The sequence below is a fragment of the Molossus molossus genome, unplaced genomic scaffold, assembly GCF_014108415.1.
Source record: "Molossus molossus isolate mMolMol1 unplaced genomic scaffold, mMolMol1.p scaffold_m16_p_19, whole genome shotgun sequence".
NCBI classification, from domain to species: domain Eukaryota; kingdom Metazoa; phylum Chordata; class Mammalia; order Chiroptera; family Molossidae; genus Molossus; species Molossus molossus.
Genome location: NW_023425354.1, coordinates 373,823 through 401,813, shown reverse-complemented (window position 1 = coordinate 401,813; position 27,991 = coordinate 373,823). Strand labels below are relative to the sequence as shown.

Sequence of the window (27,991 nt, the reverse complement as noted above, 5' to 3'; positions counted from 1 at the left end):
CCGACAGTGGGCAGAGCAGGGCAGACAGACCATGGAAACCAATGATGAGTATCTCCTCTCTTCGCCTCTGCTCCCAGCCATCACCCACAGGGGTGGCAGGGTGCCCTGCAGCATTGGTTTCCGCCTGGCCCTGCCACAGCAGCCCCGACAGGCAGGGTACACTGGCCATCCCTGGAGCCCGCAACCCAACCAGATTCTCGAAATTAGGGGCTTGGTTTTGTATCGTACAACTTTTTTTTGGTTTTCCCTTGAGGAGTACAGAGTACAACAAAATTAGTCACTTTTATTTAAAGGAAACATTAAAAATAAGTGTGCAAAATTAAATTTCATGATTAAATACACATGAGAGGAACACGCATGCTTTACGCTGAACCCACATACACAGTTAGCAGATTACACGACAGCAAAGACCTGGCGAGACGGAGAACTTGCTGCAGGTTTTAAATGTTTGCACCTGAAATCAAAACCATAAATTAGGTTTCTTTAAAGGGGATTTAAGAAAATCAAATATAGTCCTCAAGTAGTACTAACAACGTCGAGCCCATAACCTGTTTTTGTTACCAAATGTTAAAAAAAGTTGTGTGCCTTTCATTCTCACAACATTCGTGTGCAGCTTTTCTTATAGATGTTGGGGATGAAAAAGGTGGTGAGACAGGGAAGTGGACATGGTGGCTAAGGCCTCCCGCTCCACTTTACTGAGATGTCAAATGTTTCCCTTCATATCCTCCAAATTAAGTGGCGCTTTCTCCTATGACTAATGCCTGGAGCCTGTGCACACAACAGGAAAACTCAGTTTTCACCGAGAGTCTCACCAGGAGACCCCAAAGTGCCCTACTCACAGGGTGGGCCTGGCGTCTGCCTCAATTCCGGCAGAAGGGACGCCAGCAGGTGCGCACACAACCAACCAGGGCTACAACAGGCGCGGGAGGACCAGGACGCGGGACTCATGAGGGAAATGCCCGCCTGTGTTCTCTAACACAGCTGTGTCGCTTTCCTTCATGTTCAGATGGGAGAAAATTCCTTTCTCCTTTTCTAAGGCAAGCTGCTGGTATTTTTCTATTTAAATCTGGTTATAATATAAGAACTAACATTTACACATCTGCTCATTTCCCCATTATAGACTCAGTGAAAATGATGAAATTTGTTGTCCACCCTTTTCCCAGCCCAGCCCCTAAGTCTGTACGGAGCCCCCTGCAGGTGGGAGGAAGCAGAGCCATTGGAGCTGGCATCACGGCCAAGCTGCTCAGAGCCACCTGAGTGTCTGGGGTGCCTCTGCGGCTCGTCCGCTAACACTGGGGATGCGAAGCTTGCTCAGGAAAACACACAACCACCTATGGCTTCAAGACCAAGGTCCCTGGACGGTCCCTCCAGCCTGTCACCCACAAGGCCCAGGGGTGCTGGCACCAGCCCCAGGAGTTTGTGGGGCACACTCGGCACTTTGGGGGCACTCGGCCACGGGCGTTGATTGCACTCTGGGTGAAGAGTCACAGCTTGTCGTCGGTCATTTCTAGAAACTGCGCGTAGACGTCCCGGATGCACTCCCCCTTGGGGTTGAACAGGAATTTGTAGTAGCTGCCGTCTGCACAAATTGCTGCGACAGAAGGAGACCAGTTTACTCACATGTCTTCCCGCAAAGTTCAAAGCAAGCAGCCCTCGCTCAGCTCAACTGAAATGCCTTGCGGAGCACTGAGCAGCTGATTTGTGCATGAATTTGTGGATGGCCAGAGGTGCCCCTTCCTCACTGAGCACATACATGGCCAAGAGTCCCAAATGTTCTGGAAGTGTTGGCAATAGGGAAAAAAACCTCTTTGGTCATCAGTTCAAAAACCACCTGATTTGCCCCCAAGATATACTGGGAAACCCCAAAGGGCAGGGAGCTGGTAACACCCCACATGGTTGTGTAGGCCCTGAGTGGGATGCACGGTACCCCCAGTAGAGCTGGGTTAGCACAGCCAACACTGGGGTAGGGGTGTAGGGGGCTTGTCATTCTCCTCTGGAAGGACCACTTACCAATGACAGCATTTGGCTCCGTTCCAAAGGCACAAATGCATGGAGAGCCTGAGGGAACCTGAAACTTGGAAAAACTCCACTTGGAACTGAAGTATTTGGGAAGGAAACTGGCTGATGCCAAACTATGAGGACAAGGAAGAAAAGGAAAGGAATTACACTCACGTAACGTAAAGACACAGCTCTCTTTAACACAGCTTTAGCCTTAATAATTTGAATTCTATTTTTGCTATGAACTTTTTTTTTTCACATAAAAAAATAACGGGCACAGATTTCTACTGTCACTACATTAATTTTCTGAACACAGCGAACACAAACACAGCCATGGGCATTCAGGATCAAGGTGCCTGGGTCCTCAGCAGACATTTTCTAAGGAGTAGACGACAGGAAATAATAATGCACTGTTTTCACAGAACAGAAGGGACAGCATGAAGGCCCCACCATGACTTCACGCTGCATTCGCCCACAATGGAGCACAGCTGAGCCCTTCTGGAAACCCACCTAGACTGTTTATTCCTTTTTGGATCTTCAGCAGCAAAAATGTGCACTGTGCCGTGGTCACTGGACACGCAGATGAGGGACGCGTCCTGATTGAAGTTGATGCTGCAGAGAAACCAGGCTCAGGTGTCACTGGATGTGGGGGAGCCCAGCCCAGCCACAGCAGCAAGCCCATCGAACTGGCGCCTGCCCCCTGGCCTTTCCATATTCGAGACAGTGATTTAAGAACTGCCCCTCCTTGAGCAAGCCTGTAGTTCTCACCATGGGACCAGGAGGTCAAAGCCACAGCACAACCCTGCATGTCACAAGCAGGTACCTCCCTGGGTGCACGGACAAGGCTGGATGCCAGGGACAGGGAGGGGCTTCCTGCAGATTGACTACAGCCCCGGTGGCCCTGAGGCTGCCCCCACATGCCACTCAGGTGAGAAAAACTCCACTTTTCTGACCACCCTGCCCTCTGGAGGCAAAGGCTGCCCCTCTAGAAGGGGGCATCAGCTGGGCTGGGAGGCGCCGGCTCTGCTGGAGGGGGCCTGGAGAGCAGGCAGGGGAGCATGCTGCACACCACAGGGCCCACAGGTACACTCACTGAATTTATATATGAATTAGATTTTTAATCCCCAGACCCAAATGCTACTCAACACCTACAAAAACCACAGATGGAGAAAGTGAATCCTGCCCAAGCAGGGTCCAGCCACTACAGTACAGCAGGCACCGGGGGGTGTGGTAGCAACTATGGTGGAGAGAGCAGCTCAGTCTCCCAGAGGCGGCAGAAGTGATGACAGATGAGCCACAAGGTCTCTGATATTCACCTTAAAATACTTAAGAAGTGAAGCGGTAACATAAAACTGGTCAATATTGATAAATTCTGAAGCAGGGTGATGGGTTAATGGTAATTACTTTTCTACTTTTGTGTGTATCCCCATCATACATATTATAACTAATAATAAAAAAATGAACTGAAACACGACCTGCCCTCCCCCCAACATAACCGCCTCCTGTCTGCTGCCCAGGGGTTTCGACTGTCCCTCCAGATCACACAGGGCCCATTTCAGTGCATCAGCCTAAAGCAGTGGCCTTGTCTAGGGAGAAGTAGTGGTCGTCCTTACCAATAAATGTTAGCTGCTTGAGATCCTCGTCGTAATTCCTGGATTAAATGCCCTGATGAAGTATCAAATATTCTTATAAGGGTCCCCTTTGAAAAACAGTGAAGTGTTTCATTATCAAAGATTCACAACATTTTAGTTTTTTCAGTGACTTATATTCAACAAACTCACTGGTCCCTCCACCCTTCTCCTAAACTCACCCACACCATCACCTACAACCTGACCTTTCCCTGCATCGTCCCTAAGAATGGGCAGATGGCCCTTTAGTCTGACAGCTCTGGGCAGGGGCCAGCGAGGGTGAGGGAGACTCGGGACCCTTGACTAACCCTGTGCATCTGTTCCCCTGGCAGATGCCCGAAAGAACACCTGGGCCAGGCTGACCTGTCCCTCAAGAGCTGCCAGCTCATCACCTAGAGAAATGGCACCTTAACTGTAACTCCCACAGCCAGCTCTAGAAAAAGTAACGCTGCAATTCTGTTGCCAAAAGATGAGGCGACAAGGTCAAGTGACTTCTGGACCGTCTCTGTCAACTAGGACTTGTTTCCTGCAGAGCCCGTCTGTGAAGTCATAAGGGGTGGGAGGGCAGCTTGGAAGGAACATGACCTCTGCAAGGGCAGGAACACCTGCTTACTTTTTCAGACGCAGTTGCAATTCTTGTTCCCTGCAGGTTGAGTGCAATGCAGCTCAGAACGCCCTCGTGGGCAGGAATGTCCACAGGTGGCTTCTCGGTGCTGGCCAGGTCCACAAGCTGCACGTGGCCTGTGTGTGTGCCAGGGAAGGCCAGGAGGGAGTTGTTACTATTTGGACACAGGACACAGAGGCCTAAACAGACAGAAAACATGTCAAGGATTCACAAGCATCTTCAAAGCCTCTGCTTTCCCACATGCAGAGCCTTGTCCAAACCTGCTCTCTGCTCTCCAGTTTCCAAGGAAAAGAGTAAGATCTGTGGGTTTCCATTTATGTCACAAAGGGTATCAGAGGGCCAAGCAATGCTGCCTCCCATGACACCATCGCATAATTAGGAACATTTGCTGAACTTACTGAATACACTTTATCAGATGTCTGTCTTCTGTGGTGCCAGGCACAGAGAATTAAAATTTGTAAAATCTGAAAATTGCTCCACTAACAATAGCAAAAGAAAATAAAATACTTTACAAATAAGTCCAGTGACAGATTGTAAGACCCTATGACACGTTGTAAAAGAAAACCAAAGATCTGACAGATGAAGCTACACTATGGTCATGGATTGGAATCTAGTCGTCCACCCTTCTGTACAACCACAATTCAAGTTTCCACAGGCTTTTCTGAAGAAAGAGATAAGCTGATACTAACAGTTAAAAGGAAAGGCAAAGATCTTAGAATAGTCAAACATTTGTTTGTAAAATGAGAACAAGATTGGAGGACTTATATTATACTTCCTAATTGCAAGAAATATTTTAATTTTTTTTCTTTATTGATTTCAGAGAGAGAGGGAGGGGGAGGGAGAGAGAAACATGGATGAGAGAGAACAATGACTAGCCAGCTGCCTCCTGAATGCCCCCCACTGGGGATGTGGCCCACAACCTGGGCATGTGCCCTGACCAGGAATTGAACCAGTGACCTCTTGGTGCATGGGTCAACACTCAACCACTGAGCCACACTGGCCAGGTGTAAGAAATATTTTAAAGCTCCAGAAATTAAGGCAGTTTGGTGTTGACATAAGGACAGAAACACAGATCACTAGAACAGAATAAAAGGAACCAGAAAATGCTTATACTTAATTTGATATTTTTAACCAGAATATATAAACAATTCTTACAACTAAGTAATGAACAATTTTAAAACGGGCAAAGATCTGCAGATACTTCACTAAAGACATACAAATGGCAATAAAGCACACGAAAAGATGCTTCTATCACAAGTCCTCAAGGAGATACTATTACCACACCCAGAACATAGTCTAAAGTTTAAAAAATCTGACAAAATCCAGTGTTGGCAACTGGAAGTCTCATAACTTACCAATGGGAATGCAAAATTGGACAGACACTTTGGGAAACACTCTGTTAGTATTCTGTAGCATTAGACGTGTGTATACAGTATGACCCGGCAATTCTATTCCTCAGTATTTCCTCAGAGAAACAAAAAAATATATCCACACGAAAATTTGCTGTTACTTCTTTAATTTTTATTTATTGATTTTCAAAAGGAGTGGAGGGGAGAGAAAGGTCAATTTGTTCTGCTTATTTACACAATCATCGGTAGATTCTTGTATATGCCCTGATCAAGGATCAAACCCCCAACCCTGGTGCATCTGGACGACACTCTCACCAAACAAACTGCCCGACAGGGCTCCACACAGACCTGCACGTCAACACCCATAGCAAGTCCCACTCACAGCAGCGGAGTGCACGGATGAGCAGCTGTGGTGCAGGCTCGCCACGGGCACTGCTCACAGCAGAAAGGAGCGGAAGACACATGGAAGAATCTTACAAATATTAAGCTAAGAGGAAGACACCAAACATCTGAAAAGGCAAAATTTGAAGGTCGGGTGGGGGAGGGGCACTGTCTATCTGGGGAAACTTTTTTGGGTGAAGGGGCTGTTCAGTCTTGACTGTGGTGGTAGTTAAACAACTTTCAACAATTACTAACATTTATCAAATGATATACTCAAAATGAGTAGGTAAACTATATTCTCTAAAGCTAGGAAAAGAACAACAAAATTTTTAAAAAGAAACTAAGCTGATATAATGAACAAAGTCAGCCACAAGCAATCTGCCCTCCGAAAGAAAAAGGAAAGAAAATGCCTCAGAATTCAATGAAAAAGATTCCAGAGCCTACCTCAGAGCTCCTGAAGGGCTGACAATCTCCCTGAAAAATCCTGTGAAGGCCCATGATCAAGGTGAGGTCTGAGAACACTGCCGAGCACCAGGAAATGCTGGGAAGGGTCGCCCAGGAGGAAGTGGAGGGAGCAAGGGAAGGGTGCAGAAGGAATCAGACCACGTCTCCCAGCGAGTGTCTCACGACACCTCAGGGCCATCTCACAAGGAGGGCCCTCAGACAGACCAGCCTGGAAGCCTCATCACGCCTCCTCTGAATTTCTTACCTTTAGGGTTATAGCAGGTTTCAAAGACGTGCAATTGGTGGGGATTGTGAGTGAATGTAAACACCTTAATCATAGAGTCCAAAACAACCACAATTCTAGAAAGAAAAAAACAATCAGAATTCCTCTCCCCAAAGATATGTTATCATTTTGAACCTTTAAACTCTAAACACCACATAAAAAAGGATTCTTCTTGCTTGAATCTGGGGCCCTTGCAGGAGAGGTCTTGGAGCAAGTCACCTGAGAGTCACCTGGGGGCTCAGTCAGCACTAATGAGCAAGCACCTCTCACCTGGTAGAGACCGACTAAAGACCTGAGATTTAAGGCGATATCACCATCTTATAGTCCATCTGGAGTAACATGGGACAGAAATCCCACTTCTATGTGCTTTTAGACGTGTCTGGATAATTTAGAAATGCCAGGAAGGGGAAGTCCTGGATTTGGTCCAGTGTTTGCATCATCACGGGTCCCCCTAAACACTGACTTCACTGGAAGTAACAGACTAAGAATGCAGGGATGACATTCACCTTGTTCAGTGTCTTTGCCCTCCACAGCTGAATATAGTATGTAAATCATATCAGAATAACTCCAAATTAGTGAAGCTTTGCTACCTACTAAGAAAAAACTTTAATACTTCCCTACACTCTGAAGGCAACAGCTGAGAAAAAAACCTGCTCTCAACAGGTTGAAGACACCGTCTCACTGAGGAGTCTCTAAATTTTCCTTTACCTTTCCATTGAAAACGTTTATTGAGGCAGCTTTTGGAAAAGCCTGGTTCAAAACATGTGTCTTCAGCCCTAGCCGATTTTGCTCAGTGGTTAGAGCGTCGGCCTGTGGTCCAGAGAGACCTGGGTTCCGTTCCCACTAGGGGCGCGTACCTCGGTTGCAGTTAGTCCCTGGCCCTGGTTGGTTGTGCGGGTGGCAGCCACTCGATGTGTCCCTTTCACGTCGATGTTTCTCTCTTCCTCTCTCCCTCCCACTCTATCTGAACAAAAAATGGAAAAAAATGTCCTCAGGTGAGGATAAAAAAACAAACAAACAAACATGTGTCTTCAGTCTGCACCTGCTGGATGGGGGCAGCTCTCCTGAAGGACAAGAGCCACCGAGGGCAGCGCCAGGCCAAAGACCTGGTTCAAGGCAGGTGCACTCCGTCCATGCCCACTGCCGCCTTGTTCTCAGGACCCTTGGAGCCTGTAAAATACTCTGCCTTCCTTGCAGCACATAAATCATCCGTATGTCCTCTGACAGTGAACTACAGTCACCACATCTTAATACATCATTTGCCTGATCATTTTTCCCTTCAACATAAAAGTGTTTAGGCCATTTTCAGAGAAAGTGATTATTCCACTTTTTAAAATTGGATATCAAACCTACCTATCTCGCCGCAATTTGACTGCCTTGACTTCTGTAGAAAATTCTATTTCAATAACAGTCTTCTTTTTCAGGTCATCCCAGATCATCACTGAAATATCAGAAATAATTTATGAACACAATAAACAGGCCACTCTGAGGGGGTCCTTTTTTATATAAAGAGGAAGGGAGAGGGAGAGAGAGCTAGAATCATCGAGGAGAGAGAACATCAACTGGCCGCCTCCTGCATGCCCCCCCTGGGGATTGGGCCCACAAGCTGGGCATGTGCCCTGACCGGGAATTGAACCGGCAACCTCTTGGTGCGTGGGTCGATGCTCAACCACTGAGCCACACTGGCCGCCTGAGGGGTCCTTATACCACAATCATCTGACCAGGCAGAGATGCTCTCCCTCCCAGGTTTAGACCTGCCCCTCCTACTCAGGATTCTCCTGTTCCTTCCTCTCCCCCGTGTCAGTGCTCACAGCCCCCTTACACATGGGCCTGCACCTACTCACACATGCTTTCATCTCCTGACAGACCTTGCCTAGTGCTCAGGCAAATTTCTCCCAACTCTTTCTTGGGTTCCACCTGACTGAGCCTAAACATTGCCTCTAAATGTTCAAGTGCTAGAGGGAAACCTGGGTCAGATTCAGTGTGAAGTCAGGTGCATAAAAGCCCAGGCCGGGGACTTCACCGCACCTGACCGTTCCAGTTCTTCAAGCTCAGAAATGTTTGCCTGCTCTGGCTGCAGAGTTTCATCAGGATGGACTAGGAGTCTGCATCCCATGGACTGAGATAACTCACAGATAACCTCTGAGGTTGAGAATGCTGACCAGCAGTGCTAGGGACCTGCAAGGGAATGTGGTATCCGCCATTTTCATCTTCTCTACTTGAAAAGCCCCTATAAAGGGTGTGAGGTGAGGAAAAGCACTTTCTCCTCAACAGTCATGGGCAAGGTGACCAAGATGGGAGGGAATGAATGTTTCCCCTAAAGGCCCTGACACCACAACCAACATGAGTCCTGGAGGCCAAATTCAGGTGTAAGTCTGCCAGAATGAACTAAGTGACTTAACACTCATTCAGATTAAGAGAATTTCACACCAGCCTACAAAAATTACCAAACTTATTATTAAATACCATAAAACTTATTTACTATTGAAGAGGTTACTTGCCCTGGCCGGTTTGGCTCAGTGGTTACTTGCCCTGGCCGGTTTGGCTCAGTGGTTAGAGCGTCGGCCTGTGGTCCAGAGAGACCCGGGTTCAGTTCCCGCTAAGGGCGCGTACCTCGGTTGCAGTTTGTCCCCGGCCCTGGTTGGGTTGTGCGGGTGGCAGCCACTCGATGTGTCCCTTTCACGTCAATGTTTCTCTCTCTCTCCCTCTCTTTCCTTCCCACTCTATCTGAACAAAAAATGGAAAAATGTCCTCGGGTGAGGATAAAAAACAAACAAACAAAAGAGGGTACTTAAAATTTATAATCATTCAATAAATGAAGTAGAGTCCGGCTGATGTGGCTCAGTGGTTGAGCATTGACCCATGCACCATGAGGTCGCCAGTTCAATTCTCATTCAGGACACACGCCCAAGTTGTGGGCCAAATACCCAGAGAGGGGCGTGCGGGGGGTGGGGTGGGGTGGGGGTGCAGGAGGCAGCTGATCAATGCTCTCTCTCATCAATGTTTCTATCTCTCTCTCCCTCTCCATTCCCCTCTAAAAATCAATAAAGTAAAAAAATAAAAAGTAGAGAGTCTTGTTTTCCTGCTCCTTTAAAGTACCATCTTTGTTCCAGAAATCTCTCCACTTAACAAATCTCTGATGTGGGCTCCCCCTTGAGGGGCACTAATGACTAACACACTAACACTAAGTGGAATAACTGCCTCAGTCAACAATCACCTTATTGAAAACAGCTTCTAACACCTACATGTTCACAACCTTCTGGGCAAAGGACACTTCTACTCTTATAACTGATTCAAAAGTAAACTTCCTCTGGTTCTGCACTGAATACCAAAAAGTCTATAATTCCAAACAAATGTAAACTGGCTCAAACCAGACAGGATTCGCAGATAAGCGATGTCAATTAAGGGTGTCAAAAATCTAGGTGAACTCCATTTTCAAAAATGTAAAATGTCTGTTAAGGTGTGATGAAGCCCCAGAGGCAGCGGCACAAATCCACCTCACAGAAGAAAAGGGACCAGACACAATGTCTTGGATGATGGGAAAAAGCCCTCAAGGGCTGTGAGCAGAGTGCCGAATATTTTAGTTTATTGTGCAGGGTTTTGTCTGTGTCTTTTAATACAGTTCCTGATAGCAAACGGTGCAGTCATTATCACGGACCCCTCTGGACTTCTCCTTCTTTGTCCTAAGCTCATGACCAACTGACAAGGGCCTCCGGCCTGAGCAGCACCGGGTAGTCACCGTGAGAACTCAGCTCGTGTGTCTCGCTGTGACCACCAGTCTTGTTTTATTCTGCTTCCCACCCACCAAAGATTCTTTACATTTCAACATGCACCTTAATTTTTAATTAAAATATTAAGAGTAAATTTAAGAAGTAATTTTGACATTATTGAAAAAAAGTATTTTCAATCTTACACAAGTTTAAACAGACCAAGCTGTTTTTTACAATTGCCTTTAGCACTCTAAAAAAAGTAGATTTAAATTTCACTGATAAGTTTTCTTCTAAGTCAGTAAAATAGCAGAGATGCTTTTATTCTTGGAATTTTGTTTTTTTAACTAAGCATAAAACATTTTTATTTATTCATTTTTATTGAGTCCAGAGAGAGGAAGGGAAGGCGGGGAGACAGAAACATCAATAGGTTGCCTCTCCCATGTGCCCAGACTGGGAATCGATCCCTGGGAATCAACCCTGCAACCTGGCAAGTGCCCTGATCAGGAACTGAACCTGCCACCTTTTGGTGCATGGGATGATGCTCCAACCAACTGAGCCACACTGCAGGGCAGAATAAGACGTTAAAGGTAAATGAGATCCCAGATTTTCCAGTCGGCCTGCTCCCTTGAGAGCGCCCAAGGGGTCATGTGACACCCCTGCCCCAACAGTGCTACAGGTGGAGCCAGGCTCCTACCTTCCTTTCTTCATCAACAAAACCCTTTGCGACAAGACCACGAAGATCAAGCAGCAGGATTTCTGCCCATCCCCAGCTAAAGTAACTCTTACTCCTTTGCGCGCACGCACGCACACACACACACACCCCGGCTCTCCAAGCACAGCAGCTTCCATGTCTCTTCTGGGTGACCTCTTCCAGGGCTCACAGCCACAGGCCCTGCACACCAGCCAGTGCCGGCAGTGACCCAGACAGCAAGCTGGGCCTTTGGCTCTTAAGCCTCTGTGACAAGCTGGAGGGGTCTGCACACATAGAGCCTGGCTGCTCGGAAGGGTTATCAAGGCAAATCCTCACAGGAGGGTGATTCCACTTCCTGTATCACCTCTACACAATCCATCGGGCTCCTCTGCATCCCAGTTTGTCAAGGTCATCTAGAACTCTGAGCCTTTCTGTGCCTACCCAACGCTCCCTTTCTTTGCATCCCTATCAGGCCTCAGCTACTACCCATGGCACAGGGTCTCAAACAGTTCTTGCCAGCTTACCCTCATGCCCAGAGCACATCCTGGAAAACTTCCCACCCTTACCTTACTCTTTATAGGAAGACCTCCCTCACTACTTCCCACCACACTTTGAAAGACAGCAGTCTACCTCATCCTCCACCTCTGACCCACTCTGAAACCAGTCGCAGTAGGCTACAACTCAGTAGTCCTCCAAGGCTGCCAGAGATCACTCACGTCACCAGGCCCAGGGGCCTTTTCTCAGGCCTCATCCTCCTCCATCTGTCTCCAACACTGGACTGGTGACCACACCTGCTTCCCTCTACCAGCCTTTCTGTGTTCCCATCTCTGCCTCCGGCCTCTGGGGTCTCTTCACTGTCTCACACACTGCTTCTAGAAAACAACATTCCTGAAGATCTGATGACAGTGCTTTCCTGACCACACCCCAACTTGGTATTCAAGGCCCCCTGGATCTGCATACCCCCATCTACCTGCTACCCTCCTTCCCCAGGTTTCTTTCTCTCCCTCCAAGCGGTATTTAGTTTACAGGATGAAGTATATGGCTGTGGTTGGTAAAATTTTCTGTTTATCTCTTACTTGAAAAGAAGCAGATCCTTCACATTACAATGTCTTTATACACACACACACACCCAAAAACGATATCCTTAAACCTAGAGCCACAGTGAATTTTCTGTTCTATTAATGTTTCTGTGAGTCAATGGCTCTCTGTAGAAATAATAACCCCCCTAACCCTTAAAATAAACTCATGACATTTATGATACCAACCCACAGCAGAATACCCAGAACAAAATGGGGTACAGAGGCACAGCGTGCCCCACTAAGCCAGCATTAACTGAAAAGTACAGGCTCTATGCCAATGTGAGCAAGTGACCCTCGTCACACATCTTTTCCTGGGAACATCACACACCAGACACTCTTTCTGGATATTTATTTCCCAGTGGTTAGTCCTTCATACTGCACAGGACTTCAGGGAGATCAAATGTGGCTAAAGACACAAAGATGGTCTAAAAAGTATAAGAAGTGCCCTAGCCGGTTTGGCTCAGCGGTTAGAGTGGATGCCTGTAAACCAAAGAGTCACAGGTTCGTACCTCAGTTGTGGTTCGATCCCCGGCTCTGGTGGAGGTCTTTTAGGAGGCAGCCAATTAATGTGTTTCTCTCACATGGATGTTTCTCTTTCTCTCTCTCCCCCTCCCCCCTCATCTGAAGATAAATAAAAAAATGTCCTCAGGTGAAAATTAAAAAAAAAAAAAGTCCAAGAAGCTATTATACCTGAGGCACAAGTATTAAATGCATGATGACTTTACCTTTGTTGGGAGGGTATTTCGGCTTTTTCCCACCACCAACTAAAGCTAAATAGTTGCAGCGGAATAACATTTCAACATGGCCAACTCCTCCTTCCAGAAATTCTGAAATGATATTAAAAAGAAGTTAGCATGTATATTGTACAATTTAAATTAAAAAAAAGAAGAGGTGAAATGTAACAATTGACATTTTATTTTTAATCAACAATTTATAGCATCTAACTACCATCAGAAATGAGAATGAAGACTGACTAGGTAAAATAATTAGCTATGACCTTCAGACATCTCTTAGCATCCTGTCACCCATTAACTACTTTCACATATAAACACTGAGCACAAAACACCCTAAGAAGCCAATGTAGCAAAATGTATGACATATTTAAATTCATATTTTAAGGTTTAGCAAAATCTGTAAGCTGAGAAGAAGCTAAACACTTGAATGCAAAATATGAAGTTTTTAAAAACCATTTAAACACCCCTCCCACAAAAGTTTGAAATGCTCAAGAATGTCCACGAGTTATATGAAAATAAACGCCAGCAGACTTGCACGTCCTTCCAGACAGAAGGGACATGGTAAAGGTGAAGTGAGCTCCGATGAGAAGTGTGGGGCTCAGAGAAGCAAACCCCACCACTGTGTGGTTTATCACAGCAGGACCACTCCACCCTGTTCTCCACAACCTTACTCTGGTCTGAAATGACTGCAAGCTCCTGGGACAGTGAGGGCACAGAAAAGGGCAAGTGAGGAACCGAAACTTCTAAAAGTTAGAACTCAGCCTAAGAACCAGCCTCTACCTGTTCAGTCATAGCTGCACAAGATGATTCCATTTTCATCAGGTGCTAGAGAAAGCATAGGCAAAATCTTCATGACGCTGAACATGGCAATGACTTTCTTTTTAATCTTATCTTTATTGTTGAATGTAGTGATACTTCGGTTCTCGAACATAATTCGTTCCAGGAGGACGGTCGAGAACCAAATTGTTCGAGAACCGAAGCAATGAAAACCAATAGGAAATAATGGAAACTGGATTAATTCGTTCCAAGCCCCAGAAAATGCCTATTTACTGGCCTAATTTGTATATAATATGTAGAAAAACATAAGTCTCAACAAGAAATAAAAGTGTACAGTACGTCTAAGAGCTAAATTCAGTGTAAAGCGTGACTCTCTCCACAAAGCGTGACTCTCTCTCTGCACTCACACTGATGACGCAAGCAAGGCGCGCTGGGCCGAATGAACGCCATTCGGCTCAACTCGGCTCATCTCGGAAGTTCGAGTTCCAAATATTTGTTCGGATTCCAAGACAAAAGTTTCTCGAATCTCCTGGTCGAATACCGATTTGGTCGAATACCGATTTGGTCGAAAGTCAAGGCGTTCGAGAACCGAGGTATCACTGTATTACAGATGTCTCTCCTTTTTTCCCCCCTTGACCTCCTCCTCCCGACTCCCGTTCCCCTCCTGCCTTCTCCACACTACTGTCTGTGTCTATTGGTTATGCATATATGCACAAGTTCTTTGGTTTATCTCTTCCCGCTTCACCTCCCCCTTCCCTTTGAGGTTCCTCAGTCTAACAACCAATTTGTACTTAACCCCTTCACCTTTTTCACCCATCCCCTCTTCCATCTGGCAACCAACAAAAAGATCTCTGTATCTAGAAGTGCTTTTCTGTTCTGCTTGCTCATTTTGTTTGTAGATTCAATTGTTGATATATATGTATTTATTGTCATTTTATTGTTCATATTTTTGTTCTTCTTCAAGAAGACCCATCAACATTTCATATAATATTGGTTAGGTGGTGAACTCCTTTAGCTTTTTCTTGTCTGGGAAACTCTCTCTGTCCATCGATTCTAAATGATAGCTTTGAGGATAATCTTAGTTGTAGGTCCTTGCTTTTCATCACTTTAAATATTTCTTACCACTCCCCTCCGGCCTGCAAAGTTTCTTTTGAGAAACTGACTGACAGTCTTATGGGAGCTCCATTGTAGATAACTGCTTTTCTCTTGCTGCTTTTACAATTCTGTCTTTTTAACCCTTGGCATTTTGATGATGATGTATGTTATGTGTCTTGGTATGGATTTCTTTGGGTTCATCTTGTTTGGGACTCTCTGTGCTTCCTGAACTTATATGTCTGTTTCCTTCACCCAGTTAGGGAAGTTTTCTGTTATTATTTCTTCAAATAGGTTTTCAATTTCTTGCTCTCTCTCTTCTCCTTCTGGTACACCCATAAAGTGAATGTTGGTACACTTGACATTGTCCCACAGGCTCCTTATACTATCCTCATGTTTTTGGATTCTTTTTTCTTTTTGCTGTTCTGATTGGGTGTTTTTTGCTTCCTTATATTCCAAATCGATGGTTTGTTTCTTGGCTTCACTACTCTACTATCAGTTCCCTGTAAATTATTCTTTATTTCAGTTAGTGCATCCTTCATTTCTGATTGGTCTTTTATTATGCTCTTGAGGTCCTCACTAAGTTCCCTGACGTTCTCATGAAGTTCCCTGAAATTATCACTAAGTTCATAGAGTGTTCTTATAAGCAGTGTTTTGAACTCTGCATCTGTGAGATTGCTTATCTCCATTTAATTTAGTTCTTTTCCTGGAGTTTGGTTCTGTTCTTTCATTTGGGACATGTTTATTTGTCTCCACATTTTGGCTGCCTCCCTGTGTTTGTGTCTATGTATTAGGTAGAGTTAGTGTGTCTCCTAGGCTTCCTACGGCAGCCTGTGGTAGTAGGTATCCTGTAGAGACCAGTGGCACAGCCTCCCTGATCACCCAGCTGGGCCGTCGAGGTGCACCCCTTGTATGGACTGTTCGCCCTTCTGTTGTAATTGAGTCTTGACTGCTGGTGGCATGTCAAAAGGAGGGTTTTACCGAGGCTGATCAGCTGCAAGGGCTGGCTGTGCCCACTAACCACTGAATACCTTGTGCCCACGCTGTGCAGGGGCCCACCACACAGAGCAAGACTTACTTCAGCAGGGATCTGGTACCCACTGAATCCACTCACTGAGTGTATCACTTGTGGACGTTGGGTGGTGGTGCTTCGACGTGGTCTAAAGCTGTCCACTGGGAGTGCTGGCTCTGGGACAAGGCCAGCCACTGTCTGTGTTCTATCTGGGGCCACCAGGCATAAGCTACAAAGAGATCTGCCGATGGCTGCTTCTTGTGTTGGGCTTGGAGGTGCCCAGGCAAAGCCAAGCTGTGAACCAAGACTGGTGCCGGGCCTGAGGCCACTTAGCGAGAGGTATGGGGCTTACTGAAACCAGATGTCGCTTGTTAATGAGAAATCTGAAGTAGGATCCAAGACACGTCAATCCTATGGTAAAGCCACTGGAACCAGCTTGCGTGGGCCCAACTTGGGTGGGGCAGGGCCTCAGGAAATCATCAGGGTGGGGCAAACACTGTGAGCCAGGTGGCTGGAGTCCCAGATGTGGTGCCCATCTGTGGGCCCCATGGGGGAAGGGTTCACCAAAGGAACAACAGTCTCTGCCAGCACATGTCCGGGAGAAAGATGACTCTCCAGCCCTCACCCCAAAGCCAAACAACTCAGTTCTTCCTCATACTTCTCTGGTGCCTTTCAAGCTGCCTTCCCTCCATGCTGAAGCTCAGAGGGAGTGGGTTTTGAGTAAGTCCATGCATGAGCCTTTAAGAGGAACTGCCTGGGACTCCAGCAGCCTCAGTTCCTGCTGGTTTTTACAGCCAGAAATTATGGGGACTTTTCTTCTGGCACTGGAACCCTGAGCTGGGCACCTGGTGTGGGACGGGGACCCAGACTCCTCAGGGAGGACCTTCACAGCTGAGCATCCCTCCTGATTTTTATCCGCCACACGTGGGAGTGGGATGAGCCCTTCCTGCCAGTCTGGATGTGGCTTCTTCTTTAATTTTACGGTTGTAAGACTTCCATTCAGCTCGATTTAAGGCAGTTCTGAAGATGTTTGTTCTGTAGTTTGGTTGTGATTTTGATGTGATTGTAGGAGGCGGCGAGTACTGCATTTACCTACGCTGTCATCTTGACCGAAGTCCGGCAATGATTTCTTGGATATGACATCAAAAGCACAGGCAACAGCCCTGGCCAGTTTGGCTCAGCGATTAGAGTGTTGGCCTACAGTCCGGAAAGACCCGGTTCAGTTCCCACTAAGGGCGTGTACCTCGGTTGCAGTTTGTTCCTGGCCCTGGTTGGGTCGTGCGGGTAGCATCCGTTCGATGTGTCCCTTTCATATTGATGTTTCTCTCTCGCTCCCCCCCCCCCAAATCTATCTGAATAAAAAATGGAAAAATGTCCTCGGGTGAGGATTAAAAAAAAAAAAAAGCACAGGCAGCAAAAACAAAAACAGACAATGGGAGCACACTAAACCTAAAAATTGTCATGCATAAAAAGACAAAATCAACAGAGTGAAAAGGCACCCTATAGAATAGAAGAAAATAATATTTGCAAATCATATACCTGATGAATATCCAAAATATATAAAGAACTCCTACAACTCCAACAATAACAACAAAAAATCAAATAACCCAATTTAAAAATGGGCAAAGGACTTGCGTAGACATTTCTCCAAATATGAGGGATATATCCAACACACATATGAAAATATGTGTTGAACACATAATGTTCAATATCACTAAAATTAGAGAAATGCAAGTCAAACCACAAAGAGATACCTGTCACCTCAACCCTTAAAGTGGCCAAGTGTATAGCAGAAAATAGGCAAGGATGTGGAGAAACAGGAACACTACATACTGCTGGTACAACCGCTATTGAAAACAGGATGGTGCGTATTTAAAAACAGAAGCACCACATAAATCCAGCAATCCCTCTTCTTAGCACAGTATATACTCAACAGAACTGAAAGGAAGGTCGCGAAGAGGTATTTTCACACCTATGTTTATAGCAGCATTACTCACAATAGCCAAGAGATAAAAGCAATCCAAACATCTACACAGAGAAAAATAAAATGTGGTCTATCCATATCATATTATATTATAATGGAATATTATGAAGCCTTAAAAAGGATGAAAATTCTGGCACATGGTACAATATAGATGAACTTGAGGACATTATGCTCAGTAATCAGCCAATCAAAAAAGGTCAAATACTGTCTGCTTCTCCACACTCTCACTTAAGCTACTCACTAACTTAGGGACGCTCCCAGCAATCAGCTTGCTCACTTCCATCTCACATGCTTCTCATTTCTCTCTAATCCCTTCACCCAACATGCATGAAGCCCACACAATTTTCTAAAAAATTAGCTGTAACGAATTATGGGCCATGGCTAAGCCCCACAACACACGGTCAGGTCAGTCAGGTTGTTGGACTGGCTAGCATCAGGAATAATGTACATATAAGTCACCTTTTCTTTCCAGATACTTGGTGCATCTCAACAAGCACTCTGTCCACGTTATTCATCAATGTATCCCCAGCCCCTAGTGCTGCACTCACTGCCAGAATATACCTGACCATTACCCACACGGCTCACCTGCTACTCCACCTCAATCACATGACATTCCCTTTAGGTCTCTGTGTCCCCTCTACCTCCCAACACGGTGCTGCCAATGTCACATCGGTGAGCGCTGGTCACATGAAGGGGAACATGAGTAGCACTGAAGACAAGGAAACACTCTGTATCTCTACTACCTTTCAGACTGTGAAAGCTTACTGAGTTCTAGTCACCTTTGTAATATAGGAGACTTGTTTCCAAATGAGGGTGGAGTTGATGTTTATGTGTCCTCTTAATAGTTCTATAACCACTGGGTTTTACTATTTTATCCAATGTATCATTCTTGACACATCTTAATTTGTTCAAATTGTAACTGTTGAACATTCTTTCTCGTGTAAGTTCATATGTGTGTGTGACATCTGAATCTGAGTCTACACTTTGACCTCACAGAATCACTATGAGAACGCCAGACAGGCTGCTGGAGGGAACAGTGCTACTCTGACGGGTGAGCGAACCCATTCCAGGTATGACCTACAGCATCTTAGAGGGAGATGGAAGAAAGCTGCCTCCAGCTCCTGGTCCCTGCCACAGTGGGCAGGCCAGGAAGAGGCACTCTGCTCACGGCTCATCAGTCTCCCTCCTCAGTGTCAGTCACACTGCAGAGAAGGCTGAGAGCCGGATCCAGGACCGACCACTGTGATGCAGGCGCACTTCCTTCCTTCTCATTTAAGAACAAACCTCCAAGATAACAAAAGAACAAGCCCAAGTCTTCTGCCAGTTTTCCACTGTTGAGTTAAGTCACCAGAAATGTCACAGCAGACTAACCTACAAGTGCATATAGGTAAATCTGCACCTGATAAAATGCATCATCAAAAAGCATGGCACCACTCTGGCCAGCGTGGATCAGTGGTTAGAGTGTTGGCTTGAACACGAAGAGTAGCAGGTTTGATTCCCCGTTAAGGGCACATACCTGGGTTGCAGATTCGATTTACGTGTGGGAGGCAACCAATCAACGTGTCTCTCTCTCATCAATGTTTCTCTCCCTCCCACTCTATCTAAAAATCAATGGGAAAAAATATCCTCGGGTGAGGATTAACAAAAAAAAAAAGGAAAAAGCATGGCAGCAAATCCACAAGCTGAGCTCAGAGACAGTGAGCTTAGTGCTGACAGCGACACACACATACACACACACACACACACACATCGAGAGCTGCAACCCTTCCCGAAACTCAGGAGTTTTAGTGCTTCTTCTCTAACATACTTGTATAAGAATCCTAAATTTATTCCAAACATCTCTTTAACTAGGAAGCAACTGTTAATATGCTGCTAGTAATCGACTCTTTAACTTCTAAGTTTCTGGGTCAATTTAAGTAAAACGAATCCTGAAATTTGCAAGTCAAGCTGTTTCAAAATATTTTGTAACTATCTGTATATAGCAGAGTTGTCTTGCCCAGCTGGTGTGGCTCACTGGTTGAGTGTGGACTGATACACCAAGAGGTCACTGGTTTGATTCCCGGTCAGGGCACATGCCCAGGTTGTGGACTAAATTCTCAGTGGGGGACATGTAGGAGGTAGCCAATCGATATTTTCTCTCATCGATGTTTCCCCCTCTCTCCCTTCCTCTCTCTAAAATTAATAAAGGGGGAGAAAAAAAGGGAGAGTTGTCTTAATTCACTATGTAACCAAAAAAAATGAACAGAAGTCAGATGTGTGGGCGACTAATGGGAGTATCCCGCCATCAGAGCAATAGGGCTCCTGCTGCAGACTGTGAGGGCACACGCTTGCACAGGGCTTCACATGCGACTGGCACTCATCTATGCTTCACCTATTCTGCTTCACTCATCTCTACAATAACCTTAGGAAGCAGGAAGTTATCCTTATTTTACACATAAAGAAATCGAGGCCAAGAGAAGGTGAAAAACTTGCCCAAGGTCACACAGCAACCCCATAAGGGTCAGAGCCAAGATTTCGGATCTAAACAATGTGGGTGGTGTAGAGTCTGGGCCTTCACTGCCAGGCTATACTGTCTTCCTCTAATAAATGAAAGTTACACACCTAAGCATACAAAATAAACTCCTACATGTAAAGCACCACTTATTGGGTTATATACCAGGGTTGTACAGAAGAGCTTGGTTTGACAAAGGGGTTCCACTATCAAAAGAAAAACCACACAAAAAAACCCCTGAAAATCCTTGATGTAGAGTATTACTTGTTAAAATGGAAGGGGGCTGTTTAGTGGAACAGCAGGATGCAGTAACTTCCTCTTACAGATGAGAAATTTCTAGCATCAAAAAATGTAACTTGGCCCTGGCCAGTTTGGCTCAGCGGTTAGAGCGTCGGCCTGCGGTACAGAGAGACCCGGGTTCGGTTCCCGCTAAGGGCATGTACCTCGGGTTTGTCCCCGGCCCTGGTTGGTCGTGCGGGTGGCAACCACTCGATGTGTCCCTTCACATCGATGTTTCTCTCTCTCTCTCTTCCTCTCTCTCTCCCTCCCGCTCTGTCTGAACAAAAAAATGCAAAAATGTCCTCGGGTGAGGATAAAAAAAAAAAAAATGTAACTTGTACACTGAATAAAAACCAAAACTATAACTGCAGGAAGAAAAAGGATGTTTCTCATGTTCTATGATTTATCTGAGATTTGTTCATCCATTGGCAGTGCTTGATTCTCCCAGCAGGACCAGGAAACACTAAGAGCTTAAGAAAAATATGTAGGAGAAAAAAAACAAATTGAAAAAGTTCCATCAGTAAATTTAACATTTTTTTCCTGTCAAATGGGAAAAGGACCACCATTATTTTATTTCACCAACAGAATTTCTGATCCCAGCTTGTATTCCAAGAAAACATAGTTTTACTGCTACAAATATTTCTAAGTGTTGGTCACTCACTAAGAGTTAAGAGTCCCACCTGCTGTAATTAAACCATCACTTGAGTTCTTTACAATTCTACATTCAACAGAAGACTGAAAATGGTCTCGATCACAAACGCAGACGCTTCAAAGTTGACAATTCACTGGAGAAATCAGTTGGGTCATTGCCTGCTGAATCACTACTGTATCCTGGCACTTAGCAGAGCCAGGCGCCGTAGAAGCTCAGAGAAAGAAAGAGCACAGCTCCATCCAAGTTGACGGAGTAACATGACTCTAAACCCTACTTACTTCTTAAAACCAGCTGTCCCCCTGCTTCCACCTGCGAGATAAAATTTAGGCTATGAGGTCCGGCTGGTGTGGCTCAGTGATTGAGCATCAACCCATGCACCAAGAGGTCACTGATTCGATTCCCAGTCAGAAAACATGCCCAGGTTGTGGGCCAGATCTCCAGTGGGGAGCATGCAGGAGGTGGTCGATTGATGTTCTCTCTCATCGATGTTTCTCTCTCTCTCCCTCTCTCTCTAAAATCAATAAAGGGGGGAAAAATTTAGGCTGTGAGGTTTGGAAAAGGAGATAAACCATGAAATGTCAGTTACTCCTTACCTTGTTTCTCTTTTTCTTTTAGTGGATCGGTGTTATAGACTCGGAATCCATTTTCCATCCCACATGCAAAGCATCCTAAATCGAGAAAGACACACTGATCAGTTACTGGGGTCTCAGCTCAGGACCCCAGGCCTGGAGTGGCCTCTGCCAAGAATACCTGCAGATGCACAGACCACACAGACATGGTCAGCACATGCCATAACCACTCTCCTAGTGGGCAGTTACTAAACAATGTGCACATCCAAGCACACAGTTTCGGTTTGTCATTTCACATGTAAGGGAGGCTTTGGAGTCACTCACTCCAACTTCCCACTGCAGGACCCTTCTGTGGTATTCCCATGGGCCAGGCTCGGCTTGAAACATGAAACACTTCATTCACTGTCTACCTGCATGAGCCACTGTGCATTTACGTCAACACCTGCCTTGAATATTCACCACTGGCCTCATCATGTCAAATACATCTCTTGAGCACTGTGCCAGGTACCAAGTCATAAAGAGGAAATGACAAACAAGTAAGTGCATGTCTCTGGGATGAGAATCCCAGCAGGTATGGACAGACCAGGCTGAAAAGGGGGAGATAAATGGTACCATTAGGAACTGAAGAAGCACCCATTTCAAGATGACAATGGGACCCAAGATCAAACCGATCTCCTTAAATGCCACCACATCCCACTACTGGTTCATACGAAGCCTGTGACTGGAAGAACAAACTCTCCAGTTCTCCCTTGCAAGGTCTGCCTCGAAGCCCTCAGCACCTGAGCAGCAGGTCTGAGCGCCAACGCTGAGGCCTCCAGTGCTCCTCTGCTAGCTCCCTGCTTTGGAACCAAGTCATTCTACTTTGGCAGCCACCCTTCCCAAAGTGGGAAGCATGCTTCTATTTTTTTGTCCAAGTTACTTACAAAACCACAAAACATGAGATTCAAGGACTACGACAGCTACCCCAGCGAGCTGGAAACTATGTTGTGCAATCAACACTATGGCTCTGAAATGCATCTTGTCAGAGCCTGGAATCTGAGACTCACTCAAAAGTGCCATGTTATTTATCTCTTAACTTATTCTGAGTTGTAACTCCCTCTTTGTTCTACTGAAATCATGTAATCTGGACAGAGATATCAGAACTTTGATTCCTGGAAAATATGGAAATACAGGAGTCAACTCTTTTCCCATTCTCACTCAACTATTACAACTTCCCCAGGTTTTAAGCCTGCATCTATCTTATGTGTCTTCACCAGAACACACAGACTTCTTTTTTTTTTTTAAATCCCCACCCAAGGATATTTTTCCATTTTTCTTCAGACAGAGTGGGAGGGAGGGAGAGAGAGGGAGAGAAACATCGAGGTGAGAGAGACACATCGACTGGTTGCCTCCCACACGACCCCAACCAGGGCCAGGGAAGAACCGCAACCGAGGCACACACCCCTGATCGGAATTGAACTCGCAACTCATTGGTCCACAGGCTGACGTTCCAACCTCTGAGCCAAATCGGCCATGGCGAACACATACATTTCTTATAAGACTTGTATAGCCCTGGCCGGTTTGGCTCAGCGGTTAGAGCGCCGGCCTGCGGTCCAGAGAGACCTGGGTTCGGTTCCCGTTAAGGGCATGTACCTCGGTTGCAGTTTGTCCCCGGCCCTGGTTGGGTCGTGTGGGAGGCAACCTCTCGATGTGTCCCTTTCACGTCGATGTTTCTGTCTCTCTCTCTCTCCCTCCCACTCTATCTGAACAAAAAACGAAAAAAAAAAAATGTCCTTAGGTGAGGATAAAAAAAAAAAAGAGTCCGAAATAAAAATAAAATACAGAGAGAGGCAAAACTGTTCTATGTCAACAGAAGTCAGAGTGACAGGAAGGAACACAGGCAGCTGGGTGAATGCTGCCGAAGGTGAATTCAGTTTGGAGAATTTATCCAGCTGAACACTTAGGATATCTGCACTTCTCTGTAAGTGTAGTATACTTTGACAAAAAAGTGAAAAGGAGAGGTACTACAAATACCAAAATGTTGGAAACCACTTTGTAAGGAGGCTGGTATCATCCTTACTATCTTTTTTTTTTTTTTAATTATTAACTGATTTAACTTCGTTATTATATGAAACATGGCATTAACCTTCGCATGGTTACTATCTTATTTTTCCAGAGAATCCTCACCCCTGGGCAGCTGGCAGTGCTGGAAGCCCAAGAGGGCCTGGTAATCACACAGGGGCATGCTCCTATACATGGACCACATGCACTACTCCCCACACACAGGAGAACTACAGTGAAGCGGGCTCAGCAGGCAGTGTGTGGCCTCAGGGGTTCTCCAGGCAGGGCAGGACAGCCTCCAGAGAAGGTGTACACAGCCAAACACTTGTGCTCCCCATGGCGCAATAAGAAATGCAGGTAGCCGGACAGTAGAAATGGACATATCAACACTTAGTCTTCAACTACAGTGCAAATTATCTTTAGAAAAAGACAAGTCAAAAGTTTGAATAATTTAAAATTATGAGCAAACGTCCTTTAAAACATTATTTCCAAGCCTAAAATTATAATGAGAGAGTTAAAAACACTTAGTGTAAAAATTAAAAATAAAAATTAAGGCCCTGGCCGGTTTGGCTCAGCAGTTGGAGCATCGATCCACAGACCAAAGAGTCGTGGGTTCAATTCTGGTCAAATGCAATTCTCGGTTTCGGTTTGGTCCCCAACCCTGCTCAGGGTCATGCAGAAGGCAACTAATTGATGTGTCTCTCTCACATTGATGTTTCTCTCTCTTTCTCTCCCTCCTACTCTATCTGAAGATAAACAGAAGAATATCCTCGAGTGAGGATTAATAAAAAAAAAGAAAAGAGAAGAGAAGAGAAATTAGCCCTGGACAGTTTGGCTCAGAGGTTGGAGCATTGGCCCAAGAACCTAAGGGTCTTAGGTTCAATTCCTGGTCAAGGGCACATACCTGGGTTGCAGGTTCAATCCCTTGGCCCTGGTCAGGATATCCACTGGAAGCAACCAACCAATGTGTCTTTCTCACATCAATGTCTCTCTCTCTCTCTCTCCTCTCCCTCCCTCCCTTCCACTCTCTAAAAATCAATGGGAAAATATCCTCAGGTGAAATTAAAAAGAAAAGAAAAGAAAAAAAAATCAGCCTTGGCCAGTGTGGCTCAGTTGGTTAGGCACTGTCCCATGCACCAAGAGATTGCTGGTTCAATTCCCAGTCAGGGCACATGCCCAGGTTTCGGGCTGGATCTCGGGGGGGGGGGGGGGGGGCAGGCAGGAGGCAGCCCACCCATTTTTTGTTCTTATATGGATATCTCTCTCTCTCTCTCCCCCCTGCCTTTCTTCTCTCTCTAAAACATAAGTAAATTTAAAAACAAAATAAAACCCAAAGCTATACACACACACACATATTTTTTTAATCCTCACCCCAGGATACTCTTACATTTATCTTCAGAGTGGGAGCGAGAGAGGGAGGAGGGGGAGAGAGAGAGAACCATTGATGTGAGACACATCGATTGGTTGCCGCCCACACAACCCCAACCGGGACCTGGGACGAACCACAACTAAGGTACATGCCCTTTACCAGAATCGAACTTGGGACTCTTTGGTCCGCAGGTTGATGCTCTAACCACTGAGTCAAACCGGCCAGGGCAAAGCTATATTTTTTAAATTAACTTTTGTTGTTAATCCTCACCCAAGGATCTTTTTCCATTGATTTTTAGAGTGAAAGGGAGGGAGGAAGAGAGAGAGAAACATCGATGGATTGGTTGCCTCCCACACAATGGTGACTCGGGTGGAGGATCAAATTTACAATCCAGGTTATGTGTCCTTGACCAGAACTGAACTTGAGAACCTTAGGTCCAAGGGCCCTCACTCCAACCGCTGAGCCAAACTGTCCAGGACTAGCCAAACTATATTTTAAAAATAGTCTTTAAGGAAGTCTTTATAAAAATATTATAAACTTCACTGGTTTCTTAATTAGCATCTTTTGAGCACCATCCTTACACTGAAACTTAATACAAAGATTCCTCCTTTGACATTAAGGCAGGTAAGTACATAAAGATAGTTTTCTTGCATTAAATGGCTTCCAGCCACTAAGCTTTTTGCTTTTGAGAATTTATTATAGTTATCTTTCCCTTCCCTTAATATCAGCCAGACATTTTTCACTGAAAGCATATTTCTTAAGGAGTTGTTCATACACTGTTAGTTTCTTGAAGAGTTCTCAATTATTATTAAAACTATTACGTACTCTCCTTCCTCTGGAATCTAAACCCAAAATGTTCAGCCAACAAATCATTGCCCAAAGTCCAATATCTGGCCCCAAACACCTTTGCACCTCACGATCATATTCCTTCATAATCCCTGACCTCAGGCCAAACCCAAACCACCTGTGGTCATTCGTTTAGCCCAAGGCGCCCACACCCTTTCCAGCCTTTCCACCTTCAGTCTAACTGCCTCCTCCACAACTGAGGAAAACGTCCGACCCCACCTCACAGCCTGCATGCCTCCCACCTCTCACCTGGGCTTTTCTCAGGCATATTGTAGCTCTCCTTTGACACGCAAAGCCTGTGGACAGGTCCACCACAGCACAAGCACAAAGCGAGCAGGCCAATGAGCTAGGCAAGCACTGCATGTCTATTCCAAGTTATCTTTACAAACACTGGATCCTGTAGCACATGCTCTGACTCTCTCCAAAAGCAAAACTTCTGAAGCCCACATAGAAAAAGCTTTTAGCAGCCTGTCCCTGAACAACAGCTGGTACTTCTTTTCTTCCCAATGGGGAGACCTTGTAAGTCTGCAGTGGAGAAGTAGCTCCGCACCCCAGTTCCTCCTGCAGGCCTTTCAGGTTGTGACACTTTCTGATTGAAACCAACAAAAATACCACCCAACTAGGCCTGAGAGAATCTCGTCAATAAAAAGTGTAAGGGCCCTGGCCGGTTTGGCCCAAGGACCACCGAGACCCTGGTTCAGTTCCCACTAGGGGCTAAGGGCACGCACCTCCTTGCGGTTTGCCCCCGCCCGGTTGGGGTCCTGTGGGTGGCAACCAGTTGATGTTTCTCTCTCCCTCTCTCCCTCCTGCTCTATCTGAAGATAATTGCAAAAATGTCCGCGGTGAGGGTAAAAAAAAAAGTGTAATTAGGGGCCCTGGCCGGATGCCTCAGTGGGTTCCAGTGTGTGGTCCCAGTACGTCGAAGTTGCGGGTTTGATCCCCGGCAGGGGACCTGTACGAATCATCCAATGAATGCATAAGGGGAACAACAACAATCAGTGTTTCTCTCGCAAAAACAAAACGCATTAAGAAAGGGTGTAAGTAGGGAACACATCTTGGAGAGGCCAGGAGCGACGGCTGCAGGGGTGTCCCCTCCAGAGCGCAGACCTCGTCGGCGCTCGGTAATCCCGTCCCCACCTTGCTTTCCCCAGCTTCCTCCGGTCCCCTCCTTCAAGTGCAGACAAGAAGCTGCAAAACTGTTATTCTCGGGAAAATCTGAGATCTTACTCCACGGCACATGTCGTCAGCTTGGCTGGAACAAACTCATAAAAATTCAAGAAAAAAAAAGTGCAACTAGGCAGCTGGAAAGAAAGTGCAGCATTTTCCAGCTAACTCCCCGCTTATTTGCCAAAGATCCTCAGGCGCCCGGGGAAACGCGAGCCGCGAGGAAGACCCGCAGACAGAGGCCGCCGGTCCCACCGCGGGAGGCCGCGGGCGGGGAGGGGTCCGAGGGTTCGCGCGGCCCCGGGGCTCCGGGCTGCTGGCCGCCGGCGGGAGCGCTGCACTGGGGGCGCGGCCGGGAGGGGGCCGGACGGGGAGCAGCCGCCGCCCCGAGAGCAGCCAAAGGCCCAGACCAGAGACACCCGCAGCCGGCTCGAGGGGGAGCGGCGGCGGGATGGCGGGGCGTGGGGCGTGGGGCCTGGGGAGCTGGCCGTGTGGGGGCTCCGGGGGCAGAGGCTGGGGTGTGTGGGGCTCCGGGAATGTGGGGGGCTGTGGGGGACGGACGTCGGGGAGTGTGGGGGCTCCGGGGGGCGGACGTCGAGGCGTGGGGGGCTCCGGGGGGCGGAGGCCCGGGAGTGTGAGGGCCCCGGGGGAGGGGCCGGCCGCGAAGGGGCGCCCTCACCGTGGTCCTGGTTGAAACCGGCGTAGAGCAGTCCGTTGCCGTGGGGGTTACAGGGCAGGAGGTTCATGGCGCCGCCGCGGAGGGTCCGCCGCTCGTCAGCGCCGCATACCGCTCG

At 46.5% G+C, this 27,991-nt stretch overlaps 1 protein-coding gene across 1 annotated transcript; it reads right to left on the bottom strand.

The window, feature by feature from the left end:
* Positions 1–282: 282 nt before the first annotated feature.
* WDR45B (WD repeat domain 45B) lies at positions 283–27,991 on the bottom strand. The gene is made up of 10 exons (XM_036269614.1): positions 27,877–27,991; positions 21,803–21,877; positions 12,914–13,015; positions 8,062–8,149; positions 6,691–6,785; positions 4,240–4,430; positions 3,612–3,697; positions 2,509–2,610; positions 2,011–2,132; positions 283–1,591 (listed from the first exon to the last, which is right to left on the bottom strand). Exons 1-10 carry the CDS (start codon positions 27,941–27,943, stop codon positions 1,485–1,487), a joined length of 1,035 nt encoding a protein of 344 aa, XP_036125507.1. The 5' UTR covers positions 27,944–27,991; the 3' UTR covers positions 283–1,484.

Coding starts and splice junctions, on each gene's coding strand:
- WDR45B (XM_036269614.1), bottom strand. CDS start 27,943: ATGAACCTCCTGCCCTGTAACCCCCACGGCAACGGACTGCTCTACGCC. Junction 21,878..27,876: donor CGGTTTCAACCAGGACCACG/GTGAGGGCGCCC, acceptor TTCTCGATTTAG/GATGCTTTGCATGTGGGATG. Junction 2,133..2,508: donor AAAAGGAATAAACAGTCTAG/GTGGGTTTCCAG, acceptor TTGTCCTCATAG/TTTGGCATCAGCCAGTTTCC.